This window comes from Hemibagrus wyckioides, linkage group LG24, assembly GCF_019097595.1.
Source record: "Hemibagrus wyckioides isolate EC202008001 linkage group LG24, SWU_Hwy_1.0, whole genome shotgun sequence".
NCBI classification, from domain to species: domain Eukaryota; kingdom Metazoa; phylum Chordata; class Actinopteri; order Siluriformes; family Bagridae; genus Hemibagrus; species Hemibagrus wyckioides.
In genome coordinates, this window is record NC_080733.1 from 12,450,313 (window position 1) to 12,472,706 (window position 22,394).

The window sequence follows — 22,394 nt, forward strand, 5'->3', positions numbered from 1 at the left end:
TCAGGAAACAATTGTGCCAGGTAGCTTGTTGGTCATATTTTTATAGAAAGATTCTTGTTACTGACATTAGCCTCATAACTCCAGTGCAAAATTTAGGCACCATATATGAGCTAATAAGCAGAAATTACATAAAAGGTGAACTTTATATCTACCCAAGCCATTCCTTTGAATTTGTTTTATTCCTGTCTTATTTCAGTCGACAGCCTGTGGTCATTTTGACTCAAGGATTGTTTAGCTGAAATTATATTATATATGTGTTGTCATTTTGTAAAAAAAAAATAAATAAATAAATAAATAAAATCTGCTCCTACTGCAATAAAATGAAAGACATGGTACTGCCTTCCCAAATGGCAAAAAGCACCTTATTCAAATATGCCTGATTTTTTTCAAATATGCCATTCCTATTAGCACTCCAGACACCACTAAGAGTTTCTGATATTTGAAGGTGGGAACCTGTCGCAAAGGTTGAATTGCTCATCTGTGTGTAGCGTAATGACATATCGAACATCTCAGGTTAAGCTGTACACTCTACTTTTAAGATGGCCCAGCAGATGTCTCGAAGACAGACTGGCAGGCATGAATAAGGCATGGTAAGATGTTCGAGCTGAATCACTCTCATTATGCACACCGGAGAGTGCTGTTTGACTCAGCTGAAATCAAATTAACCTTTGCTATATAGGTGTTACATTTGTCACGCTGTAATGATGGAAGATTTAACAGAGTTCTAGGGATAGCACCACCCTCCTCTCAGCTCCAGCTCCAGCTCCATAACGGAGACTGCACTATACCTGTTAGAACTCGGTTTATCCAGTGGATGGTGTATGCTTTTTATCTTTAGATGAGATGACAAATTGTCCAAAATGTATAGGATTTATGTTAGATAATTAATTCAAAATTTCAAATATCAGTTTGAGAGCACTAAATGTGTATTGTGTACATGTATTATGATTTTGTAATTCTGATGGTCTTTCCTGTTGCACATTATTTAATATATTTTATTTAGTATAGACACACACACACAAAATAAATAAAAAATAAATACCTTTATTTTATTTTATATTATTTTATTTTATTTTATTTTATTTTATTTTATTTTATTTATTTAAATTAATTAATTTATTTTTTAAATTTATTAATTAATTAATTTGTTTATTTATTTATACATACATACATAGATACATACATTACTGCACTGTGAAATTCTTGCATATGCCATGGCTTGGGGGTTTTTGGTCAGAGAGCACGGTCAGCCATGATGCCTTGCCCGTAGATCAGGGAGGTTGGGGGCCTTGAACAAGGGCTGAATAGTGGCAGCTTGGCATTATTAGGGCTTGAACCCGGTCTTCTGATCAACACCAAGAGCCTTAATCACTTGAGCTACCACCACCTTCACTTAAAAGCACATCTCTATCAATTAATACATCCTGATCCTGGTTCACTTGGTCATGGACTAAAACTATAGCAAGTAGAAACAACACACTGACAGCAAAGTTCGATGATTGAATTTTAAAGTTTTTTTAAATTTTAAAGGTAAAAGGTACATCTTTAGTCATTGTTTAAAGATTGGTAATTCAGCTGTTTGGACATCTCGGTGCCAGAACAGAGAAAAGTCTTATTGCATACCTTCCTTGTACTCTGAGAAATGGTGGGACCATTCGAGAAGTGCTTCATACAGTTTCCTTACACCGATTGTAGACATTCTGATCATGGATCAGATCATGGACTTTCTGTCTTCTCCTTCTGACCAATGAGCAAGCAGTTCAATTACAATCCTTCTACTTTAATCCAGTTTACTGGGGACATCAGGAATTCTCGCTATCGAAAGAAAGAACCCATTTAAAATTATGGTGATTGGTGTCAAGTGTCAAGCAGCATTTATATCACACTAGCACTGAATTCATGAATCTGATTGGTCAGAAGGTGGTGGTGGTGTTTTTTTTTTAATAATAGCAGCACTGCACTTAAGCCTTCAAGTGCAAATAGTGTTTCAGTCAGACATGGACATTCACTGAGAGCATTATCTGAAGTACATTCAACAGCTGTTTTCCTCTTGAACCTCATCTTCCGCTTAAAAACTCGCTGGTAAACACATTGCTTGACATATGGCCTTTTTTAAAAATTATTTTTCTCTTTACATCTATTAGTGCTGTACAGGATTTAAGTATTTCTAACAATCTATAATGAGCAATAAGTGTAATTAAGGTTTTTCATCCATATTTAAGCTCCATTAAACTGAATTGTGTGAATGAATAGAAACAAATTGCTGAACTAATTAAATTGTTTCATATAGCACAATGGCTAGTTTAATATTTAGATATTTTCAAATATACCCATTTCAAAAGGTTTGTGGTCACATAGCCAATAACACATGCACATCCTATTTCAGATTTATTTCTCTTTTGCTGTTATAACAATCTCTACTCTTCTAGGAAGGCTTTCCACTAGATTTTGATTACTGAGGAGAGGCACTGATGTCTGGCAAGAAGGCCTAGATGCAGATGGCATTCTAGTACATCCCAAAGATTTTCAATATGGTTGAGGTTGGCATTCTGTACAGGCAGCTCTACACCAAACTTGGCAAGCTCTGTTGTTGCTTTGTGCACAGGGGCATTGTCATGCTGGAACAGGTTTGGGTCTCTTATTGTAAATCTGCAGTCCAAAAACATTGGGTACATTGGGTTGATTGGTAATTCTGAATTGCCCATAGGAGTGAGTGAGTGTGTGGTTGTCTGTCTATATGTGGCCCTGTGATGGACTGTCCAGGGTGTCCCCCTGCCTTTTGCCCAATGTGTGCTGGGATAGGCTCCAGCAGATCCCTGTGACCCTAATTAGAAATAAAGCGGGTATAGACGATGGATGGATAGATGGATGGAAATACAAATGAAATACATGGAGCATAACATTATGAGCATTGACAGGTGAAGTGAATTATCTCCTCATCATGGCACCTGTTAGTGGGTGGGATATATTAGGCAGCAAGTGAACATTTTGTCCTCAAAGTTAGAAGCAGGAAAAATGGGCAAGCGTAAGGATTTGAGCGAGTTTGACAAGGGCCAAATTGTGATGGCTAGACAGCTGGATCAGAGCATCTCCAAAACTGCAGCTCTTGTGGGGTGTTCCCAATCTGCAGTGGTCAGTATCTATCCAAAGTCTCCTTTAAGTCCTGGAAGTATACTTTGAGACCTGTAGGTTGCGAGGTGGGGCCCATGGAAGCCCCCGCCTCGCAACTTACAGGACTTGAAGGATCTGCCGCTAACATCTTGGTGCCAGATACCACATCAACTTCAGGGATCCAGGGGAGTCCATGCCTTGACAGGTCAGGGCTGTTTTGGTAGCAAAAGGGGGACCAACACAATATTAGGCAGGTGGTCATAATGTTATGTCTGATTGGTGTAAGCTACATATACAAAATAAAGATGCTTAAGAATTAGTATATTTTCTTCACACCTCTGGGGTTGAGGGTTCGATTCCGATCTCCACCATCCATCATCTCATTTCCTCGAGTTGCTCTGGTTTCCTCCAGGCGGTGTAGGCAGGCTGGCCTCTCTGATTTGTCTGTAGCGTGTGAATGGGTGTGCGAGTGTAGTGTACTAATGTTCAGGGTGTCCCCAACCTTATGCCCTGAGTTTTCTGGTATAGCCCCCACCCTGTATATGATAAGCCACTTGACCACTGTTGGCCCCTACCCCCTTCTGCTCCTGGGATGCTGCAGTGTGGCTAACACTGACCCCCAACTTCCAGGGATGGGATATATGAAGAAAGAATTTCACTGTGTTCAATGTTGTATATGTGACAAATAAAGACAACTTAACTGCTTTACTTCAGGCTGTATCCTTGAATAAAACAGAATGCTGTTTATTGCCTAGATAGAGAACTAACTCTGTTTACACCAGAATCACCATTGCTTACACTTCTAATACAACACATAACACTAATAACCTTTTTAATGCTCTCTAAGTTCAGTGCATCTGTTGCTGAAGAAGTGCAGCTGGTCGTCTAATCTTTGCACTGACACGAGGACTTTCTGCAATCTAATTTAATAACAAATGCTGAAAAGGATAATGACTTTGTTATCTTATGCCCTGTGTTTTGCTGTGAAAGCCTTATTTTGTTCATGGGAGATTAAATCACTGGCTGCGGTTATCAGATTGAATTAATCTAATAGCAGTTCAGTAGATGACCCCAATTTAATTCTTTTACCAGCTCTTGGTTTTAACAGCTGCACCATGATTACTGTATAGCTAAGAAAGAGCATTAGTTCATCTGCAGATCTGCGTGTCCATTAAGAAGAGCATGAAAGGAAAGATTTTGACCTGTGCTGTTCTGTTTTGTTAAACTGTATTATCTGAAACCATTTCTGGCTAATCTAGAGCAGGTGTTTTTAAGGATCGAGTTCAGGACATGACACATACACCGTTTCAGCTGAGGAGATCTTACTCATTACAGAGTCAATGACACTGGAGGAGCCTTGATGGAGATTATCTATTTAAATGCATGAATGTGTTGTTACAAGTCTCGTCTGGGTTTGGAGAGGAGGGTTGACTACATGATCTTTGGGCTGGCTTGTATGCATGGAAATTGTGTCATTAACATCTAGTTGGCATTTTAATGTGCTTCACTGTAATCTTTATCTAGTGAGGTTAATTACATTCAAGAATACATCTATGTGGCCTATATTAACATGATGATTTTTTTTTTTTATCAGTGCAATATTCTTATGATTTGCCCTCTTTTCAGTTATTATTTTATTCAGTTTCTTTTTAATTTGGTAAATTACATTAAGCCTCCCATATACACTGAAAAATAATTAGTACAATTTAATTTTCAGCTACATATTTTTTTGCATAAATACATTTATTTATTTATTTATTTTTGTCTTAGCATTTGTCCCACACAATTGCAGGGTGCACTGTTTGTAGCGGATGAATCGACCCGCATGATTTGGCACAGGTTTTACACCGGATGTCCCTCCTGTCACAACCTTCCCATTTTTCATCTGGGCTTGGGACCGTCACTGAGAGTTAACTCTTCAGTGGCTGGGGTGGCTCCCTGCCCGGGAATCGAACCCAGGCAGTGGCAATGAGAGCGTGGGACCACCAGGAGGCCTCATGAATAAATTTAGTAATTCTTATTATTTCCTTTTTTGTGTTAAAGATCACAGGTTAGTTTTGGCATACACTATATAGCCGAAAGTATGGGAGACATCTCAGTCCTAAACCACAGAAATTAGCCCTGTAATTTTTTTGTGAAGGCTTTCTACAAGACATTTAAAGTGTATCTGAGGGAAATTGTGCCCATTCTGGTTAAAAGCAGTGTATTTGTGTGGACTGGAACAAATGCTAGATGCCTGGGTTTCCAATTTTCAATCTGGGATGCCAGGGTTTCAATCAATGTTCCAGGTTATTACAAAGGTGTTAGCTGGAGTTGAGGTTGGGGCTCTGTGCTCATCAAACTATCTTTATACATTTACATTTCTGGCACTTGGCAGACACCCTTATCCAGAAGGACTTACATTTTATCTAATTTTATACAACTGAGCAGTTGTGATTTAAGGGGCTTGCCCAGCAGTGGCAGCTTGGTGTATCTGGGATTCAAACTCACAACCTTTTGATCAGTAGTTAAACACCTTAACCACTAAGCTACCACATTCCTTTTTATATCTTGCTTTGTGCAAAGGAGACTTGTCATACTGGAACAGGGATGGCCTTGTGCAAAAGTTGGAAGTATATATAGTAATTCTCTAAATTGTCTTTTGTCTGTAACATTACCCTTCCCTGGAACTAAGGGGCTTGAACCCTGACAGCTCCAGACTATTACAGCTTCTCCACCAAACTTACTTTACAGTAAGTAGCACTTGCTTGGCATCAAACTCAGATGTGTTTATTACACTACTAGTGTCCAGTGGCTTTGAGCCTTACACCATTCCAGCTGACACTTTTCATAGTGCTTTTAGATTTGTGTAGAGCTGCTCTGCTATGGAAATCCAAATCATGAAGCTGCTGATGCACAGATCTTATGCTAGTGTTGCTTTTAGAGGCACTTTGCAGCTCTGTAATTAGAGATGCAACAGAGGATAGGTGATTTTTACACACCGTTGACTAGCACTCAGCAGCCATGCTCTGTGGGTTTGTGTAGTCCACTGCTTTGAGGCTGAGCGCTTGTTGCTTCTAGATGCTTACATTTCATGGAACAGCACTTCCACTTGAATAGGGCAGATCTAGCAGGGCAGAATTGATTTGTGGCAAAGTCACTGACCGCCTCAGTACAACCCATTCTACTGTTAATGGCATTTGGGCTTGATTTTATTAACCTGTTAGAAAAGAGTGTGGCTGAAACTAGCGAAGACTATAATTAAGATAGTATGTCCACATACTTGGCCATATAGTGTATTTACTGCACTTTCAGTGTACATGCATCCAGAAAGATATCATGCCTCCAGGACCAAGATGTAATCTAAAATAAATTTAGCAGCACTAAATTGTGTTATAATCAGAGAGCTTTTTCTGATGGAAGAGGCTTCAACTGCAAAAATGCATCCAACAGCTGTTACCCTCTTAAGTTTCACCTTCCTCTTAAAAACACCAGAAATACATTAAGGGCCAGTAAACATGTTCTTTAACAATGTCTTGCATATGGCAATTTAAAACAACACAAAAATTCTCATCTTTTTAAGTATCTATAATGAACAATTAGTGTCATTAAGGAATATCGTCCATATCCAAGCTCCATCAGACTGTATTGTGTAAATACATAGACACTAATAGCCAACAATAGAGCTAATTTTGTGGTTTTGTTCAGCACAAATGGGCATTTAGCTCTTCTTCCGTTATACTGAAATCCAGATGGTAGTCTGTTATCTCTAGTATGCTCATTTATTATCTGGCTTGCAGTGGTGTGAAGTTCAGAATTGCAATCACCATATTGCATTTTCTCCCATATGTCCATCTATTAGCTAGTTTTCAGTCTTGTAGTTTGAGGGCTGAGGCATCAGGGATGGACTGGTTTTTGTCTCTGTTTTTAATTCAAGGAAAATGCTTAGTTGATATATAGGCTGTGTTTAAGCATAATGTAGTTCATGCTTCTGAAATTTGTCACCTTCTGCAAAACACACACTCACCAAATTGGCTGTAACTTCAACTATGAAGGCACAGAGGTCTGGACAGAGGTGGTATTTTTGGAAGGTTTTGTGTTTTTCTCTCTCACACGCTCTCTCTCTCTCGCACGCGTTCATTTAAATAAGAGCAGTTACTGGATGTGTGGAAGTATAAAGCAAATGATAAGAAATGCTCTCAATGGATATTATTAATTAGAATGATTAATTATAGCTATAATTATTAAGTGGGTCACATTTCTGCAGTACAGTTTTCATCCTGGTTACAGCTCGGATTTTTCAAACAGGATTAATTAACACACAGATAATCTTTTAAAAACTGGAATCAAGCCAGGAACACTGATAAAGCTAGGGGAAAAAACATCCACATGTAAAATGTCTCAGCTGCTTTCTAGACATAAATATATAGAAAGGAAAAAAACATGCCAGTTGGCATTAAATCACGTCTTTTACATGCAATGCAAGGACTCAAGACCAGTGATGTATGGCTAGTGATGTATTGACTCGTTGAGGTTTCCAGCATGATGTAACTTCACATATATTATTACATCACATTAGCTCCAACATTTTAGCCATGATAGATAGGTCTCCGCTGTTACTCGTCTGGTGGGCTAGCTAATAAATTTGTAATAAGTCTAAATCTGCACATGCTGCCCCTGAGACTTTAAGTGGCTTCTTATGCACAGAGATCCTGGAGGAAACGCTAACTACCCTCTTCCATATTTTATATAGTTTGTCACAGATGCCTGTGATGGGCTGTTGAGATGAATGGCACATTTCCCACTCAGGGATCAGGGGCAATTATGCTTTCTGTGGCATTCAAAATGATGGATGCAATTTCAAGACATTAATCTTTATTGTTGTGCCACTTAAGGATTCCTATTTTTCTCTTTTCTGCAAAAAATAATGTGCTTTTCTATATTAAAAAAAAAGAAAAGTGGTGCCTTGACACATGTTAGTGGAAGCACATGTTACCCTTGACCCTCCAGGATCCTTAGAGATCACTGCTGGGATGCTGACAGAAATTTGAAAGGAAACTTGTGCAGTAACTAATCTTGTGTTTTGGATTGTATCTGATGTTTTAGGTGTCTCTTTATCTCGCTCTGGAGTATATATCCTGTTTCAGCTTCCCTCTGCCAGCGCTAGTTTGACTTCACACATATTCTTCAGAGAGATAATTATCCCCAGAAGCTAGGAACGATTTATTGTAGAGAGTGTGCTAATAATTAATGTCACCTTGTCTTCGCTGTCCTTTAATCCTTTGATTGTAATACATGATACCCACCTATTATCACTCATTTGTTACACTGCTATGCTTTTCTTCCAAGCTAAATGGAATGGAAAATGAATGATCCTGTGTGGTGATTATTCAACCCCTCTTAGCCCTAGTTATCTTCTTTTTATCACTTTATTACTCTCTCACGGATATCATTAGTCAAGGCATATTCAGCCTTGCCTTTTGTATTCCAGAAAGCTTAGTCTACTATAGCAGAGGACACAAAGTGCTAACACTGACTAATGTGCTGCACTTGTTTATAGCCCTGAGCCCAGATGGCCAAGTCACTCTGTTCTGAACATGGCGGCGTCTGAATGTTCTTTAACAGCTTTTGGATGCCAAAAACTTGTATGCTTTACAGATGGCAGTGAATGTAGCTGTTCTCAGCATCTTTACTCAATCCACTTCCTTTTTTCCATCATGTGAGAGCTGCAAGTGAGCTCTGGTAATGATATGAAATGATATGATAATGAAATTCTAAGTTACAGCATAGCATGATGCTGCTAATTATATTAAATTAAACTAGTTTACCACTGTTTTATAGAGGAATGCCGTCAAGCCTTTATTTCAAATGGTTTCAAATTCACATGTATTCCTTCGGTCTGCTTTTTTAAGTCAATTTCTCAGTTCACTTACATATCCTTTTAGTTTCACTTAAAGCAAGTTCTTGAAAAATGTTCATATAGGGTGTTCAAAATGTTTGTGTGGCAGTATTACATCATTTAGTAATTCAAAGCAAAAATGTGTTCATGGTGAGAACATAAGAGCTGGCTATATGGTCATTAGTTCATTTAAGCCTTTAGGACAGAAACGGATCTACAAACATTTTGGAAAAATGTTTTTCATGATATCAACGTTAAACTCCATATAATAAATAATGAAGTGAATGTTACTGAAGCCTTTATTATCACCACACATACATTAAAGCACGGTGGATTTCTTTTCTTCACATATCCCAGCTGCGGAAGTTGGGGTCAGAGCACAGGGGCAGCTATGATACAGTGCCCCTGGAGCAGGGGGGGTTAAGGGCTTTGATCAGTTACCCAACAGTGGAGCTTGGTGGTGCTGGTGCTTGAACCCTGATCCTTAACCCAGTGCCTTAACTACTTGAACCACCACTGCTATTTTCTTTTACCTATTGAAATTCTGTGGTTGTTGCTGGGTTCAGACTTACATTAACTACACGGTTTAGTTTCACTGCATCTATTAACTAATGAAGTGTGGAGTTAAACATGACAGTGTGTGCTGTTACAGGGACATCATAAAATGTGTGCTGACACTTGGAGACTCCTTACATAAAGTTATGCAGATCATTAAAGTCTGTTTATGTACAGCATTTGCCCTACCTGTGTAAGCTGTTCCTCTAGAAGTTGTTACCATAGAAACAATAATATATGACAGTGAGCACCTTAATATACAGTATAGCTGTGATTTGCCTTGCCATGTACAGGCTTCACCTTTTTTTTATTTATAGAAAATGAATGAACAGTTCTGTAGAACACAGTATTTCGGAGTTACTGAAAAACATGTGATGATAATAATTGAATAAGCCTTGCTTATCCAGGAAATATCAGAACTATAATGTTATAAATAAAATCACCAAACGTGAAGTTATTTTGTCGCATTGTCCTATGAGTAAAATACTAAAAAGGAGCTTCACTGCTTCTGAATCTTAATCTTATCTGACTCCAGTAGATGCTCTGAATGTACCACCTGAATGTACCACCTGATCAGCCTGAACAACGGGTTTCTTTTCACTGAAGTTAATCTAAACGTCAAATTTTCCCTGGGAAAGGAAGGTTTTGTGCTTTTTTAATTTTAACTATAGATGCACTATCTGCCATTTTTCTAAATGTTTAGTGTCTAGACATGGAATTCAAACTAAATATCAAACTAAATATATCTTATATTTTATTTTTAATCATGACTGCAAAATCATTAATCATCATCATTCTAATTTCTGTGTAGTGGTATCATATTCCCTGGGATGCTAAACACTTCCTATAAATCATGTATAAAATGATTTTATGACCAATATTCTGGTGCACAATTGAATTTCCAGCCCACTGTGACCTTTAATATTTGTGAAAGAGATGAGAATAAATAGAAAAGTCCTTTTTAAACAGAAAAATAGAGGAGAGAATTAAAGTATATAATACGAGCACAGAGCAGGTCATAATGACAGTGTGAGCTGATTTCACCCAAGTCATTAAGAATACTGTATCTGAAGAACATTGAGCTTCAGTGGCATCATATAAGTCAATTTGTCTTGTTAATATAACTGAATCTCTGCGCTTTGGCCTGATGTGTTATGTGCTATTTGATGAGTTTACACTCACTGGCCACATTATTAGGAACATGGCTGCAATTATCCATTTAGCCAGTCACCTGGAAGCAGCACAGTTTATACACTCAAGCAGATATAGTACAGGGACTTCATTTTATGTTGAAGTTAACATAAAATGAACATCAGATTAGGGAAAAATCTTATCAATTTCAGTCACTTTGACTGCGGCTGCTTGTGTCAGATAAGACGGTTTGAGTGTTTTGGTTAACGCTGATGTCTTGAATGGTGTGATAAACAAAAAACATCTAATGACTGCAAATACCTTGTGGATATGACAGGTCAGAAGAGCAATGACCAAACAGGTTCAAGCAAACAGCAAGGCTACTGTAACTCAAATAATCACTCTTTACCACTGTGGTGAGTAAAAATGCATCTCTGTATGCACAACACACTAAACCTTGAGGCAGAAGACCACATCAGGTTCCAGACTTGTCAGCCAAAAGCAAGAATTTGAAGCTACAGTTCACACTTGAAGCACAGGGGCAGAAAAACCTGGACATTTTAGAATTAGAAATAGACCAGTTGATGTTTGTGTCCACAGAAATAATTTCTTTTTTTGCTGTTTTTTCACACCATTCTGGGTAATGTCTACAGACTTGAAATTCCAAAATACCCAAAACAGCCCATCTAGGTTTAACATCCATGCCACAGTCAGAGTCACAGAGGTCATATAGTTTCCCTGTTCTGAAGTTCGATGTGAACATTACCTGAAGCTTTTAACGTGTTCCTCAATGATTGGCTGCATAAAATGGCCAGTGCATGTATATAAACAAATTACTTAAGATTAAATCCTTATTGTTTCCCCCATTTTGCATCACACAAACATTTAACCTGTTAACCTTTTTCCCAAATGATTCCCTGTCATTTAAAAGCATCATGTATTTCAGAATGTTTGTAGTGCGACCATGCTACAAAGAAGTACAGAAACACCAGCACAAGATCTACAGTCGTTATTTCAAGGTAACATTAATTATATTAATTCAGTGACTAAATCATTTTACACATCAACAAACCTCAATTAAGCAACATGCACTAGACACCAGCATTTTTCTCTTCCAGTATGAACAGCAAAAGGCAAAAATCAGTTACAAACACAAAACATTTATAAATACACACATAGTTGTTCAAAGGAAAGGTATGTTTTTGTACATATGTTACACAGTGGTTCCATGTTTCTAAACTGTGACTAATGTGTGGGTGTCATTTCCATTTTTTCCTCATCGTCTGAAGAGGAGTCTGTCGGTTCAGTCTTCTGAAGCTCTTAACCAGTGCTTCACATAACTTATGATGTCTCTATTATTTATCAGGGCATGTTGATGAGTAGCAGCAAATACTGTACTTTAAACTTCATACAAACATACACACAATTTCAAACAAAACAAATCAGCACCACTGTTAACAGTAACTCCATTACTGTCATTAAGAATAAAGCATGATTGCACTGAATAGGTATGTACATAAAAACAAACAACAGAAATACTATTTATTGGAAATGTTCATACAGTTAGATAGAGATGTAACTGGATACATAATTCCAATTGAACAGTTAAGGTGTTCTAAATAAATACAAATACAGACACAAACAGGAAATGCACTCATCATTCTTTTCTTTTTTTTCCTTTTGGAGAGCTTGTTAAAAGAGTTCACATGGGATCTGATCAATACTATAATTAATAATCTGATTGAGATTAGAGTTGTGCATCAGGACAGCAAGTTGTTTTTAATTTTTTAAAACAGCCTTAAGCAAGTTGTCAGATATGAGGCTCAAATAAAGAACCCTAGCATAAACATGAAAAAAGCAAGTAAATTTGTTGAAAGGCATTATGATCTGTCACCAAAAAAAAAAAAAAACATCTGCACAACTGGGATTAAAAACTGTCCAGTGCACATCTTTAGCTGAGGTAAATTACTCAAACTCCAAAGATGAGGTAAAAAGAAATTCTCCAGGTTTTCAGAAATTTCCAGAGAGATTTTTTTTCCTAGTTTTTAGTCTTTCTCAAGGCATAAATATAAATTTCATATATTTCATAAAGATAAATAAATAAATAAATAAATAAATAACCAACCCTATGGCTTTAGGCAACACCTACTTTGTGTTTAATCAGAATACAGATACAGATATAAATATCAGGAACAGTAAACAGATACGGATACAGATAGCAGCCTTGTGTTACTTGTCTACTCTCAGAAAAAAGGTACTAAACTGTGCTTTTCCTCATCACTGGGGTGGTACACATTCATTTACACTTAGTGTGTGTCTTCTTCTTCTTTCGGCTTTTCCCTTCAGGCGTCTCCACAGCGAATCATCTCTCTCCACCTATCCCTATCTTCTGCATCCTCAACACTTACACCCACTAGCTTCATATCCTCATTTATTGCATCTATATACCTCCTCTTTGGTCTTCCTCTTTGCCTCCTGCCTGGCAGCTCCATGTCCAACATTCTCCTACCAATATACTCACTCTCCCTCCTCTGAACATGTCCAAACCATCTTAATCTGGCCTCCCTAACTTTGCCCCTAAAGGTCCAACATGAGCTGTCCCTCTGATGTACTCGTTCCTAATCCTGTCCAACCTTGTCACTCCCAACGAGAACTTCAACATCTTCAGCTCTGCTACCTCCAGCTCTGACTCCTGTCTCTTCCTCAGTGACACTGTCTCTAAACCATACAGCATGGCCGGTCTCACCACTGTCTTGTACACCTTACATTTAGTATGTGTTTGTTACCTGTAAAATGTGTATGTAGTGTAAATCCTGAAATATTTGCTCTAAAAACTATTTATGTACCATATGCATCTAATTATGTACCTTTTACACAATATACAGTTTTTCTTTCTTTTTCTTTCAACATCCATTCCATGTGAAAAATGCAGGGGTAGAGACTGAATACAGTTTAATACTATTTTTTCTGAGAGTAGGAGTTCAGAAAAGGAGATGAAAACATCCTGATGTCATTTTACACCCTGTACACAACACCAAGCATTTCAGCAGTTTTAGGAAATCTTTTAATTCACCTTAAGCAGCTTTTAGTAAATCACTTCTGCTGTTTCTGGGGCAAACTCTTTCTCTCAAGCGCTAACCATAAATGTGTCCTGTTTCTCTACATACAAAATAAAATGTAGTCTTATTCAGATTCTTCACAGTTGTGATGTGGTTAAGGAATTAAGTAAACATGTATTGATATGTATTGTACATATAAAGTAATCTGAAAATTCGCTTGCAGTGCACTTTGTTAGAAACATCTGTACACCCACACATTCATGCAATTATCCGCCAATTATCAGCCAGTCATGTGGTTCAGTGCAATACATACAATCATGCAGATATAATTCAAGAGCTTCAGTTCATTTTTACATTGGAATCAGGAGATTTCTTTCATTTTGACCTGTACCAGATGTGCCAGTTTGAGTGTAGTATCTGTTGGTATCAGTTTAATATCTGATATGTCCTCTATAGGAGGATTCTATATTAAATGGAGCTGTGAGCTGGAAAAGGAGCTAGCTCCGTCTGCTCCACATTTTCAGGGTAGTAGTAGCTCAAGTAGTTAAGGTTTTGGGTTGTTGATTGGATGGTTGGGGTTCAAGCCCCACTGCTGCCAAGCTGCAACTGTTGGGCAATTGAGCAAGGCCCTTAACTCTCTCTGCTCCAGGGGCGCTGCATCGTAGCTGCCCCATGAGCTCCGATCCCAACTTCCTTCACTGTGGTGCTGTGTGGCTATAATAAAGGCTTCTTCTATTTCAGAAACTGCTGATCTCCCAAGATTTTCTATAGAGTTTACACAGAAAAAAACATCAATTAAGCAGCAGTTCTGTGAGTGAAAGCGCCTTGTTGATGAGTTCAGAGGACAATAACCAGACTTATTTGAACTCACAGGAATGCTACGGTAACTCAAATAACCACCAGTGTGATGAGCTGAAAAGCATCTCAGAATGCACAACACAATTAACCTTGAGATGGATGGACAGAACTGCAGAGGACCCCATCCATTTGACTGGCCTATTGAATAATTGCATAAATGAGGTATACAGGTGGATTCTGAGTGCGTTATATTTATTTTATATTTAAGTATTTGATGCTGTTATTTGGAAATTTTCCCTGATTAAAAATCACTCAGCCAGCTATTTAAGTCAATAAGCTTGTACTTAGGTTCCAGTTATTCTCTCAGATCATTTGGCTCTTCTGTGAGGTCATCCAGCTCTGTTGAAAAATGCTCTGTGCTCTCGATCATGGATGTTTCTTTAGCAGTACTGTATGTCAGGGCCACACTGTAGGCTGTTTGCTTGGACTGCGCCTTCGAACTGCATCTGCAAAGCCTCTTAAAGGCAGCACGGAACTTCTGTGACATGGCGTTGTAGATAACAGGATTGATGGCACTGTTCAGGTATACACAGGTACGACAGAACAGCAGGAACCAGGTGTCCAGGTAAGCCTGCTGGACGAAAGAGTTGACCACCACCAGGGTGCGGTATGGCATCCAGAGCACGGCGAACAGAACCACCACCACTGCCAACATCTTTATCACCTGGCACAAGACGAAACAACATGACTGCCTTATAGCATGCATATGAGACAAACTAGTGGCTATACAAATGAAAATGTTTGGGATACTCAAAGGATTTTTTTGGAGAGTTACATGTTCTTTGCATTCTAAAAGGGTTCTACATGGAACCTCCTCTAGTAGACACACAGATTCTACAGATTCTTTTTTTAAAGAGCATACTGTATAGCCTATGGGTCAGTACCAAAAAAACTTTAAGGGTTCAAGGCTTTTGCACCACAAATCAATAAAAATGATTCCCTCAATGTAAACACTCCTGTACTACTATTTTTCTTATTAAAGAAAATAGTAAAGCATTTTCCTCAGTGTTTAACCTACAGCATGGGCGTCATCTAAAATGTACACTGTGTGTGGTAATGAACTGTAATCACAGACTTTAACCATTTCATGCACAAATACATCACAGTGTAATAATTGTGAATCACCTCCAAACCTTACATGGTGTGAGAACATTACTAAACAACATACTGTACACTGTTATTCTGATTTATTATTTTTGCTTCATGGGATATTGCCCCTTATGGTTATATTAGAATAAAAACATTTTGCTTTTAATTTCCCGGATCAGTGTTAATTTATTCTGTTCTTGGTGATCCAAATCTCTAGGGTCTTGCATTTGTTTGTTTCAACTCATCAGTAGCATTTACATCAACAAAAGAAAAAAGATTATGGATTCATATTTATTTCTCTAACCAGAGACACATCAGCAACACATTGCATTTATTTTTCGTTCATTCATTCATTCATTCATTCATTCATTCATTCATTCATTCATTCATTCATTCAGTTTGACATGCAATTAGATCAAATAACCTAACTTTTTATCAAATTAAAATGAAGTCTTCTATAAATTCTTCAATATTAAACAGCAATTTTGATTGTCAAGTGAAATTTCATATGACACAATTGAATTAAAAAACATTTAAATTTGCCTTTCTATATATAAGATAAATATTAGCACGTCTGCTTTTACTTTTTAGTATTGGAGGTAATAATTCAACACTGTAAAGTTTAATTCCACTGTTATCTCTACTACGCTAGTTAATGTTCAAGTTGAATTATGTCTGTAAGAGTTCATTTCTCAGAGTGAAGCCATTTAGTCTATGCAGCAGTTTTAAGGATTATTAGCTGGCTGCTGCAAAAATAGGAACTTAATCAATGCTTATAAATTAGGGTTCTTTTGAAAGTTTTAAGGATTCTTAGCCTCCTGGATCTTTTTTATTTGGAACTACAGGGTTCTTGTATAGCCTACATCTCATGCTCTAAAAGTTTTTTGTCTATAGCTTTCACTTATGTTATTCACACATTATCTGTTTCACATACAGGTCATGTTGTTAATCACTCATGATTTTACATGTGATGTAGGGCACGAGGTTTAGATGTGATTTTTTTCACGTAATCACGTGATACACATGATGTTAAAAGTGTTCTGGTCAATTCAGACACAGTCTGAGGTCATAACTTCAAATGTGTCGTACTTCTCATGTGATTACATGTTAATCAGATAATGAGGGGAAAACTAATGATCACATCATAAGGGTTGTTGTACACCTTGATGCTTGTGTGAGACTTACCTGTCTGCGCGAGGCGGCCGTGGTGCTCGAGCACTGAACTGAGTGTTTGATACCTGAACCATACTGTCCGTTCTTGACCTTCTGTTTCGGTAACGCGTTCAGGAACAGAATTCTCGCGATGAGTCCGTACAGGACGGTCGCGAGCGCGAGAGGCAGCACGAAAAACACGCCGAAGTCGAAAAAGTATATGGGTAAGTAAAGTTCCCGGGACACTCTGTAAGCGCAGGTCACGACGGTCACGTCGCCGTATACGAGCTCTTGCGTGTCGCTCAGGTAAAACCACATGACGCAGTAGAGCGACGTGAAAAGCCACACAGCCAGGATGATCCTTTTGGCACGCGCGTACGTGCACAGCGACTGCGCCTTGATCGGGTGGCAGATGGCGATGTACCTCTCCACCGTGAATGCGGTGATGGAGCACGACGACGCATTGATACCCAGGTACTGGAAATAAGTGATGCCGAGGCAGCCGGCGTGGCCGAACATCCACGAGCCGTACACGCTGTCCGCGACACTCGGCAACCCGGCAGCCGTCAGTACGGTCAGGTCCGCCACGGCCAAACTCACCAGGTAGCAGTTGGTCGGTGTGCGCATGTGCTTCGTAGTGAGCACCACTAAGATGACCATTACATTCCCAACTATCCCAATTACACAAATGGTGAACACCAGAAGAGCGCTGATTACCTTGTATTCTAAACTGTGGTCCGTCCAGGGGCCCAGCGTGTGGTTAGTTAAGGTGAAGTTCTCCATTTATTTACGCAAAAAAGAACAAGAAACTAGGGATATATTTACATCATCTTAGTTGAGACTCCTAAGTCCGGTTCAGACTTATATCTGGTGAAGTAAAGTTCTATTTTCGTGTCTTAAATAAAAATCATTCCAACTATAAGGTTGTAGTGTTTTTGGCTTCTTTTAGCTTGGCATGAGACCGAATTTGTGCGTTTTCTAACTAACAGAGCCTGCGATAAATAAGTTGGGAAAAAAAAGGCAGCTAAAAGCAAAGAGGTTCTTAGGCATCTGAGTCTTTCATCAGAGGGAGGCACTGCTCTCTCTCTCTCTCTCTCATACACACACACACACACACACACACACAATCTCTGGTGGTCAGCAATTACAGTGCTGAATTCCGTCTCCCTATAGGCTGGCTCATTCATGCGTAATACAGACGATATGCGCTCCAGGACGCATTGCAATTCAAATCAACTCTTGTTTTTAATGACTCTCACTTTCATTCAGTTTAGCAACTTCCGGAGCGCTGTAGGTTCTCTTGCATCAAAAAACTTGAATTCATTTTTTTTCTTTGCTTATTGCAGCCAGAAGCAAATTATGCCTAATCGATGAAACCAATCCTTTGGATGGACTCAAAATAATCAATACACTGCCTGTCGCATCGAGCGTCTTCCTTCCTCAATTAGACTTCAGCGATCTCAGTTCACTTAATTGGTTAATATAATTTTTCTTTTACTACAACTAAGAATTTACTGCTTCATATGGGTTTAAAATTAGACCTGCTAAATATAATAGCTTCACACACACACAGCAGTTCAAAAACCTTGCGATGACCAGAGTAGAATATAGTGAGGGAACTGGGGAGGAACAAATGCAATGAGCTACAAAAAATAAGGGAAAGGGTTAATACTCCCAGCAATTCCTATCTTCTGTCTCTAAGTTACACGATATGGTCAAACGTTTGTGGACACCCAACATCACAACTATATTTAGTCTTTCAGCATCCAAGATTTGATTCAGTGTCCCTTTGCTGTTACATTAACCTCCACCCTTTGTGAAAAGGCTTTCCACTAGATTTTAGAGCGTGGCTATGGGGATTCGTGTTCATTCAACCACAAGAGTATAAATGAGCTCAGGCACTGATATTGGGTGAGGAGACCCGGGGTGCAGTCAGCGTTCCAGTTCATCCCAAAGGTAGGGTTGAGGTCACTCGAGTTGTTCCACACCAAACCAGGTTTTCATGGATCTTGCTTTGTGCAGAGGGGATTGTCATGTTAGAACAGGTTTGTTCCTCTTACTTCCAGTGAAGGGAAATCTTGAAACTACAGCATAGAAAGAGTTATTATACAAGAGGGTGCCTCCAGCTTTTGTGGGGAAATAAACAAATAGGTGTGATAGTCAGGTGTCCGCAAACTTTTGTCCATGAAATATAGATTTCTTAAGTGAGAATGTTATTGTGTTATGAACAAAAATGTACATTCTTAGTTCATACCTTCTGTAATGCTGTGATGAAATGACAATTTATAGTTAAAAACATCAATAACATTAAAAAATCTAATAGTTACTGATTATTACTAGCAAAAGATTTGCTCCAACTGTGTTATTCCTAATTCCACTACATTAAAAACTCTCCCGTGGTGGTATAGCTCTCACACTGGAGACTCTGTCCTTAAATGTTAAATAAACACCTCAGAAAAATTCACTGTATCAATGATTATGTGGTTGCCCTTTCAAAATAACAACACTTCTTTTCACACACGGCCAGATTAATATAATACATTAAAATAAGCTATGATTGGAATTGCAGACAAGACTACTGTCAGACCTGTTGTATCAAGAACTTCCGACCAATCAGATTTCAACACAATTTCACACCTCTGTGGTACAGATAACTACAAACAATTGTTTCATTTTGTTGTATTTTAAAACAGGGATGGATGTGAATCACTGGATTACTACATGCAGATCGTATGAATGTAACCATAAGCACTGTGCTTATTAAATGAGAGCCTAGGCATCTGCTCCAAAAATAAAATAAAATAAAATAAAACAAAACAAAACAAAACAAAACAAAACAAAATAAAATAAAATAAAATAAAATAAAAAAAAAAATTAAAAACATTTAATGTTGTGTGATTTTTATATTAAATTATAAAATTCGAAATTAAATTACAGATCCTCTTGTGTAATTTTGGCATATTTACTTTTTATTAGTAAACCTGACATGAGCCATAGTTGTTCTATTCTCTTAATCTCCAGGAACAAGCAATGCATTCATATTTGTATCCTTTTCTGTTAGTTTTATGGGTGATACTGAATAATTCACCCTCTCTTATTAAAAACTGTTCCTCAAGGGTTCAGGACATTTAGCTTCCTAAAGAGCTCTACATAGGACCTTTAAAGGTTTTCCCATGGGGACAAGACGAAGAACGCTTGAGGGTTTCTCTTGCTTCTTAGAATGTAGTAATTACTGAATAATTTGCTTTAACAAGAATTTAAGAAAATTTGTCTTTGTGTTCTACGGGATAAATGTCACAGAAATGAGAAAGGGTAGACAGATTCGATTAGATTTCTGTTTAACAAACTCGGGTGTACAGCCTGATTGCATGTTTTCTTTTTATCCCTTCTTACATAATCTGTTGTGACATTCGATCACTTGTGTGAAATTTTTCTCACGTTACCAAAATCTTCACCATCATATGTTCATGATTTTTAAGCATAATTGTCTCATGTGGGACGGCAGAGCTTTTTGGTTTGTTTAGCATAGTAGATGTGAGAAAGGCTCTCCTCCTCACCAACTGTGATGATGGCACGGAGACAGCTCAGATAATGGCTGCATTTCTGCCAAATCTCTAGACTTTTAAATGGAGTAAGAAGTTCTATTCTAGCAGTCAGTGGTCTAATTCAGTTGGCGGCATTAGCAGGATTGGGTCATTGTTCCTTTTTTGATGACTAATAGACACTTTCTTTGAAAATCCTTATGTAAGGATTTTACAGAGACATCAAGCATTAAACACATCCTCTGCTCATGAATATGCATCAGTGAATTTTTTAACTAACAAGTAAAAGCCCATGCAATACGTGTGCATGTTAGATTACATTACATTAGTAACATTAACATTATTTACTTTCTAAACGTTAATTCCTTTAAGAGCACTTAATTTGTAGGAACCCTTTAAGGTCTTGTGTACTACAAGCAAGCATTTGCTATAAGAAAGGGTATAGGGTCCCTTTTAGGCAGCTAAAAACCAAACCACAGTCTATATACCAAACCACAAACTAACCAGTAACTAATCAAAGAACCCTTTGGTTAACCTTAATAACCACTGGAAAGAAAATTTAAAAAGGTTCAATCTAGAATCATAAATTAATCTGGCAAAATACTTAAGTCTTCATTGTAGAATGCCAGTACAGTACAATGGCAGAATGTTTTCCCTATCAGAAAACTGTCTAAAACCTGTTTGAGAATAAATTCTTCTTGACCCCATTAAGAAAAAAAAGCTTTGCAGTCGAACAGGTTAAATCTAGAACTTAATGCATTCTTCGGGTTTGTCTCTCTGGGGAAATGCTTAAGTGTTCTCTGCAGAATTCCACAGAATGGTTTCCCCATCAGAAAGCTATACAGTTAGAACCAATCTAGGAAACTAAGAACCATTAAAAACCAAAAACCCTTGAAGGTTCACTGGAAGGGCCTTTTCCATGTGTGCATACTCTCAGGACGAAAATGGTAAACTTAAATACAAAATAAGGTCTAGAACCTTTTAGAGAAAATCAAGCCCTGTTTGCGTTTGTTCCTCTTGGAAAATCCTTAAGCGCATTATGTACAGTGCTAGATCCGAATGTTTCACTTATCAGAAAAGTCAGACAACCCATTTAGGTCGCAAAGATCCCCTGACTTGAACTAGAACTGTTGAAGAATCCTTGCAGAACCATTTCCTTATCAGAAACCTGTTTAAATAGAACCAATCATTTGCTATTAAAGGAACCCTTACAGAACCCAGATGACCTTAGAAAAAATGCAGACTTAGGTTTAGGTCACTAAATGGTTTAGTGGTTCCTCCATCTGGAGGAACATTTAAATGTTCTGTAGAGAACCCTACAACACAAAGGTTCAAAACAGAATCTTTCCAAATACACAATGAACAGAGTGTAAGTCATATATACAGTAGCTTAAATGAATTCAGTATTTTGATGTGTAATGATGAATAAACAAAAGGAATGAAAAACAAAAAATGCTTTGCTACCATCTTGTGTTGCATCAGAAAAATGACTCCTCTGAGAAAATGAAAACATCCAATCAGCAAACAGGAAGCACAGGAACAAACTGGGTGTGAGTTTGCTAACACAGGACAGAGAACACTGGACACAGGACAGAGAACACATTAGGCTGATTTTCCCCCATAACTTTCTGTTGTTGCTTTAAATGCGCTGTTTCTTTCACCTCAGAGACGCTTTTACAGGAATTGAGCAATTTGCTGCCTTTTACTTTTGCATTAAATGGCCAAAAAAGCATCCACAGAAATGCAATAACATGTAAGAGCAGTTTTCTTCTACTGATATAAATGTAACAGCCATTAACTCTGAATATATTAAACTTCTGTTCTCTTAATGTAATTGCAGTCAGCTGAGTCATAAACAATATTTACTGTCTTAAGTGGTTCTCAATCATGCAGATTTACAAGCTCTGTGGAGGAACAATTTTAGAGGCACTATATTAAAGGAAGGTCCATTGTGGCTTATTTCAAGGCCAGTCATAAACAACATGCTCTGTGCTGACCCTTCCCCCTCTGCCACCTGCA

General features: G+C 38.0%; 1 protein-coding gene and 1 non-coding gene across 2 annotated transcripts; one reads left to right on the forward strand and one right to left on the reverse strand.

Annotated features, from left to right (window-relative positions):
* Positions 1-10,199: 10,199 nt before the first annotated feature.
* On the reverse strand, positions 10,200-17,927 carry trhrb (thyrotropin-releasing hormone receptor b). The gene is made up of 2 exons (XM_058377363.1): positions 16,867-17,927; positions 10,200-15,256 (listed from the first exon to the last, which is right to left on the reverse strand). The coding sequence occupies exons 1-2, from the start codon at positions 17,614-17,616 to the stop codon at positions 14,888-14,890; spliced, it is 1,119 nt and encodes a 372-aa protein (XP_058233346.1). The 5' UTR covers positions 17,617-17,927; the 3' UTR covers positions 10,200-14,887.
* On the forward strand, positions 14,103-14,287 carry LOC131345529 (U2 spliceosomal RNA). Its single transcript, XR_009203496.1, has one exon. It is a non-coding gene; the product is annotated as a U2 spliceosomal RNA (small nuclear RNA).
* Positions 17,928-22,394: the final 4,467 nt, after the last annotated feature.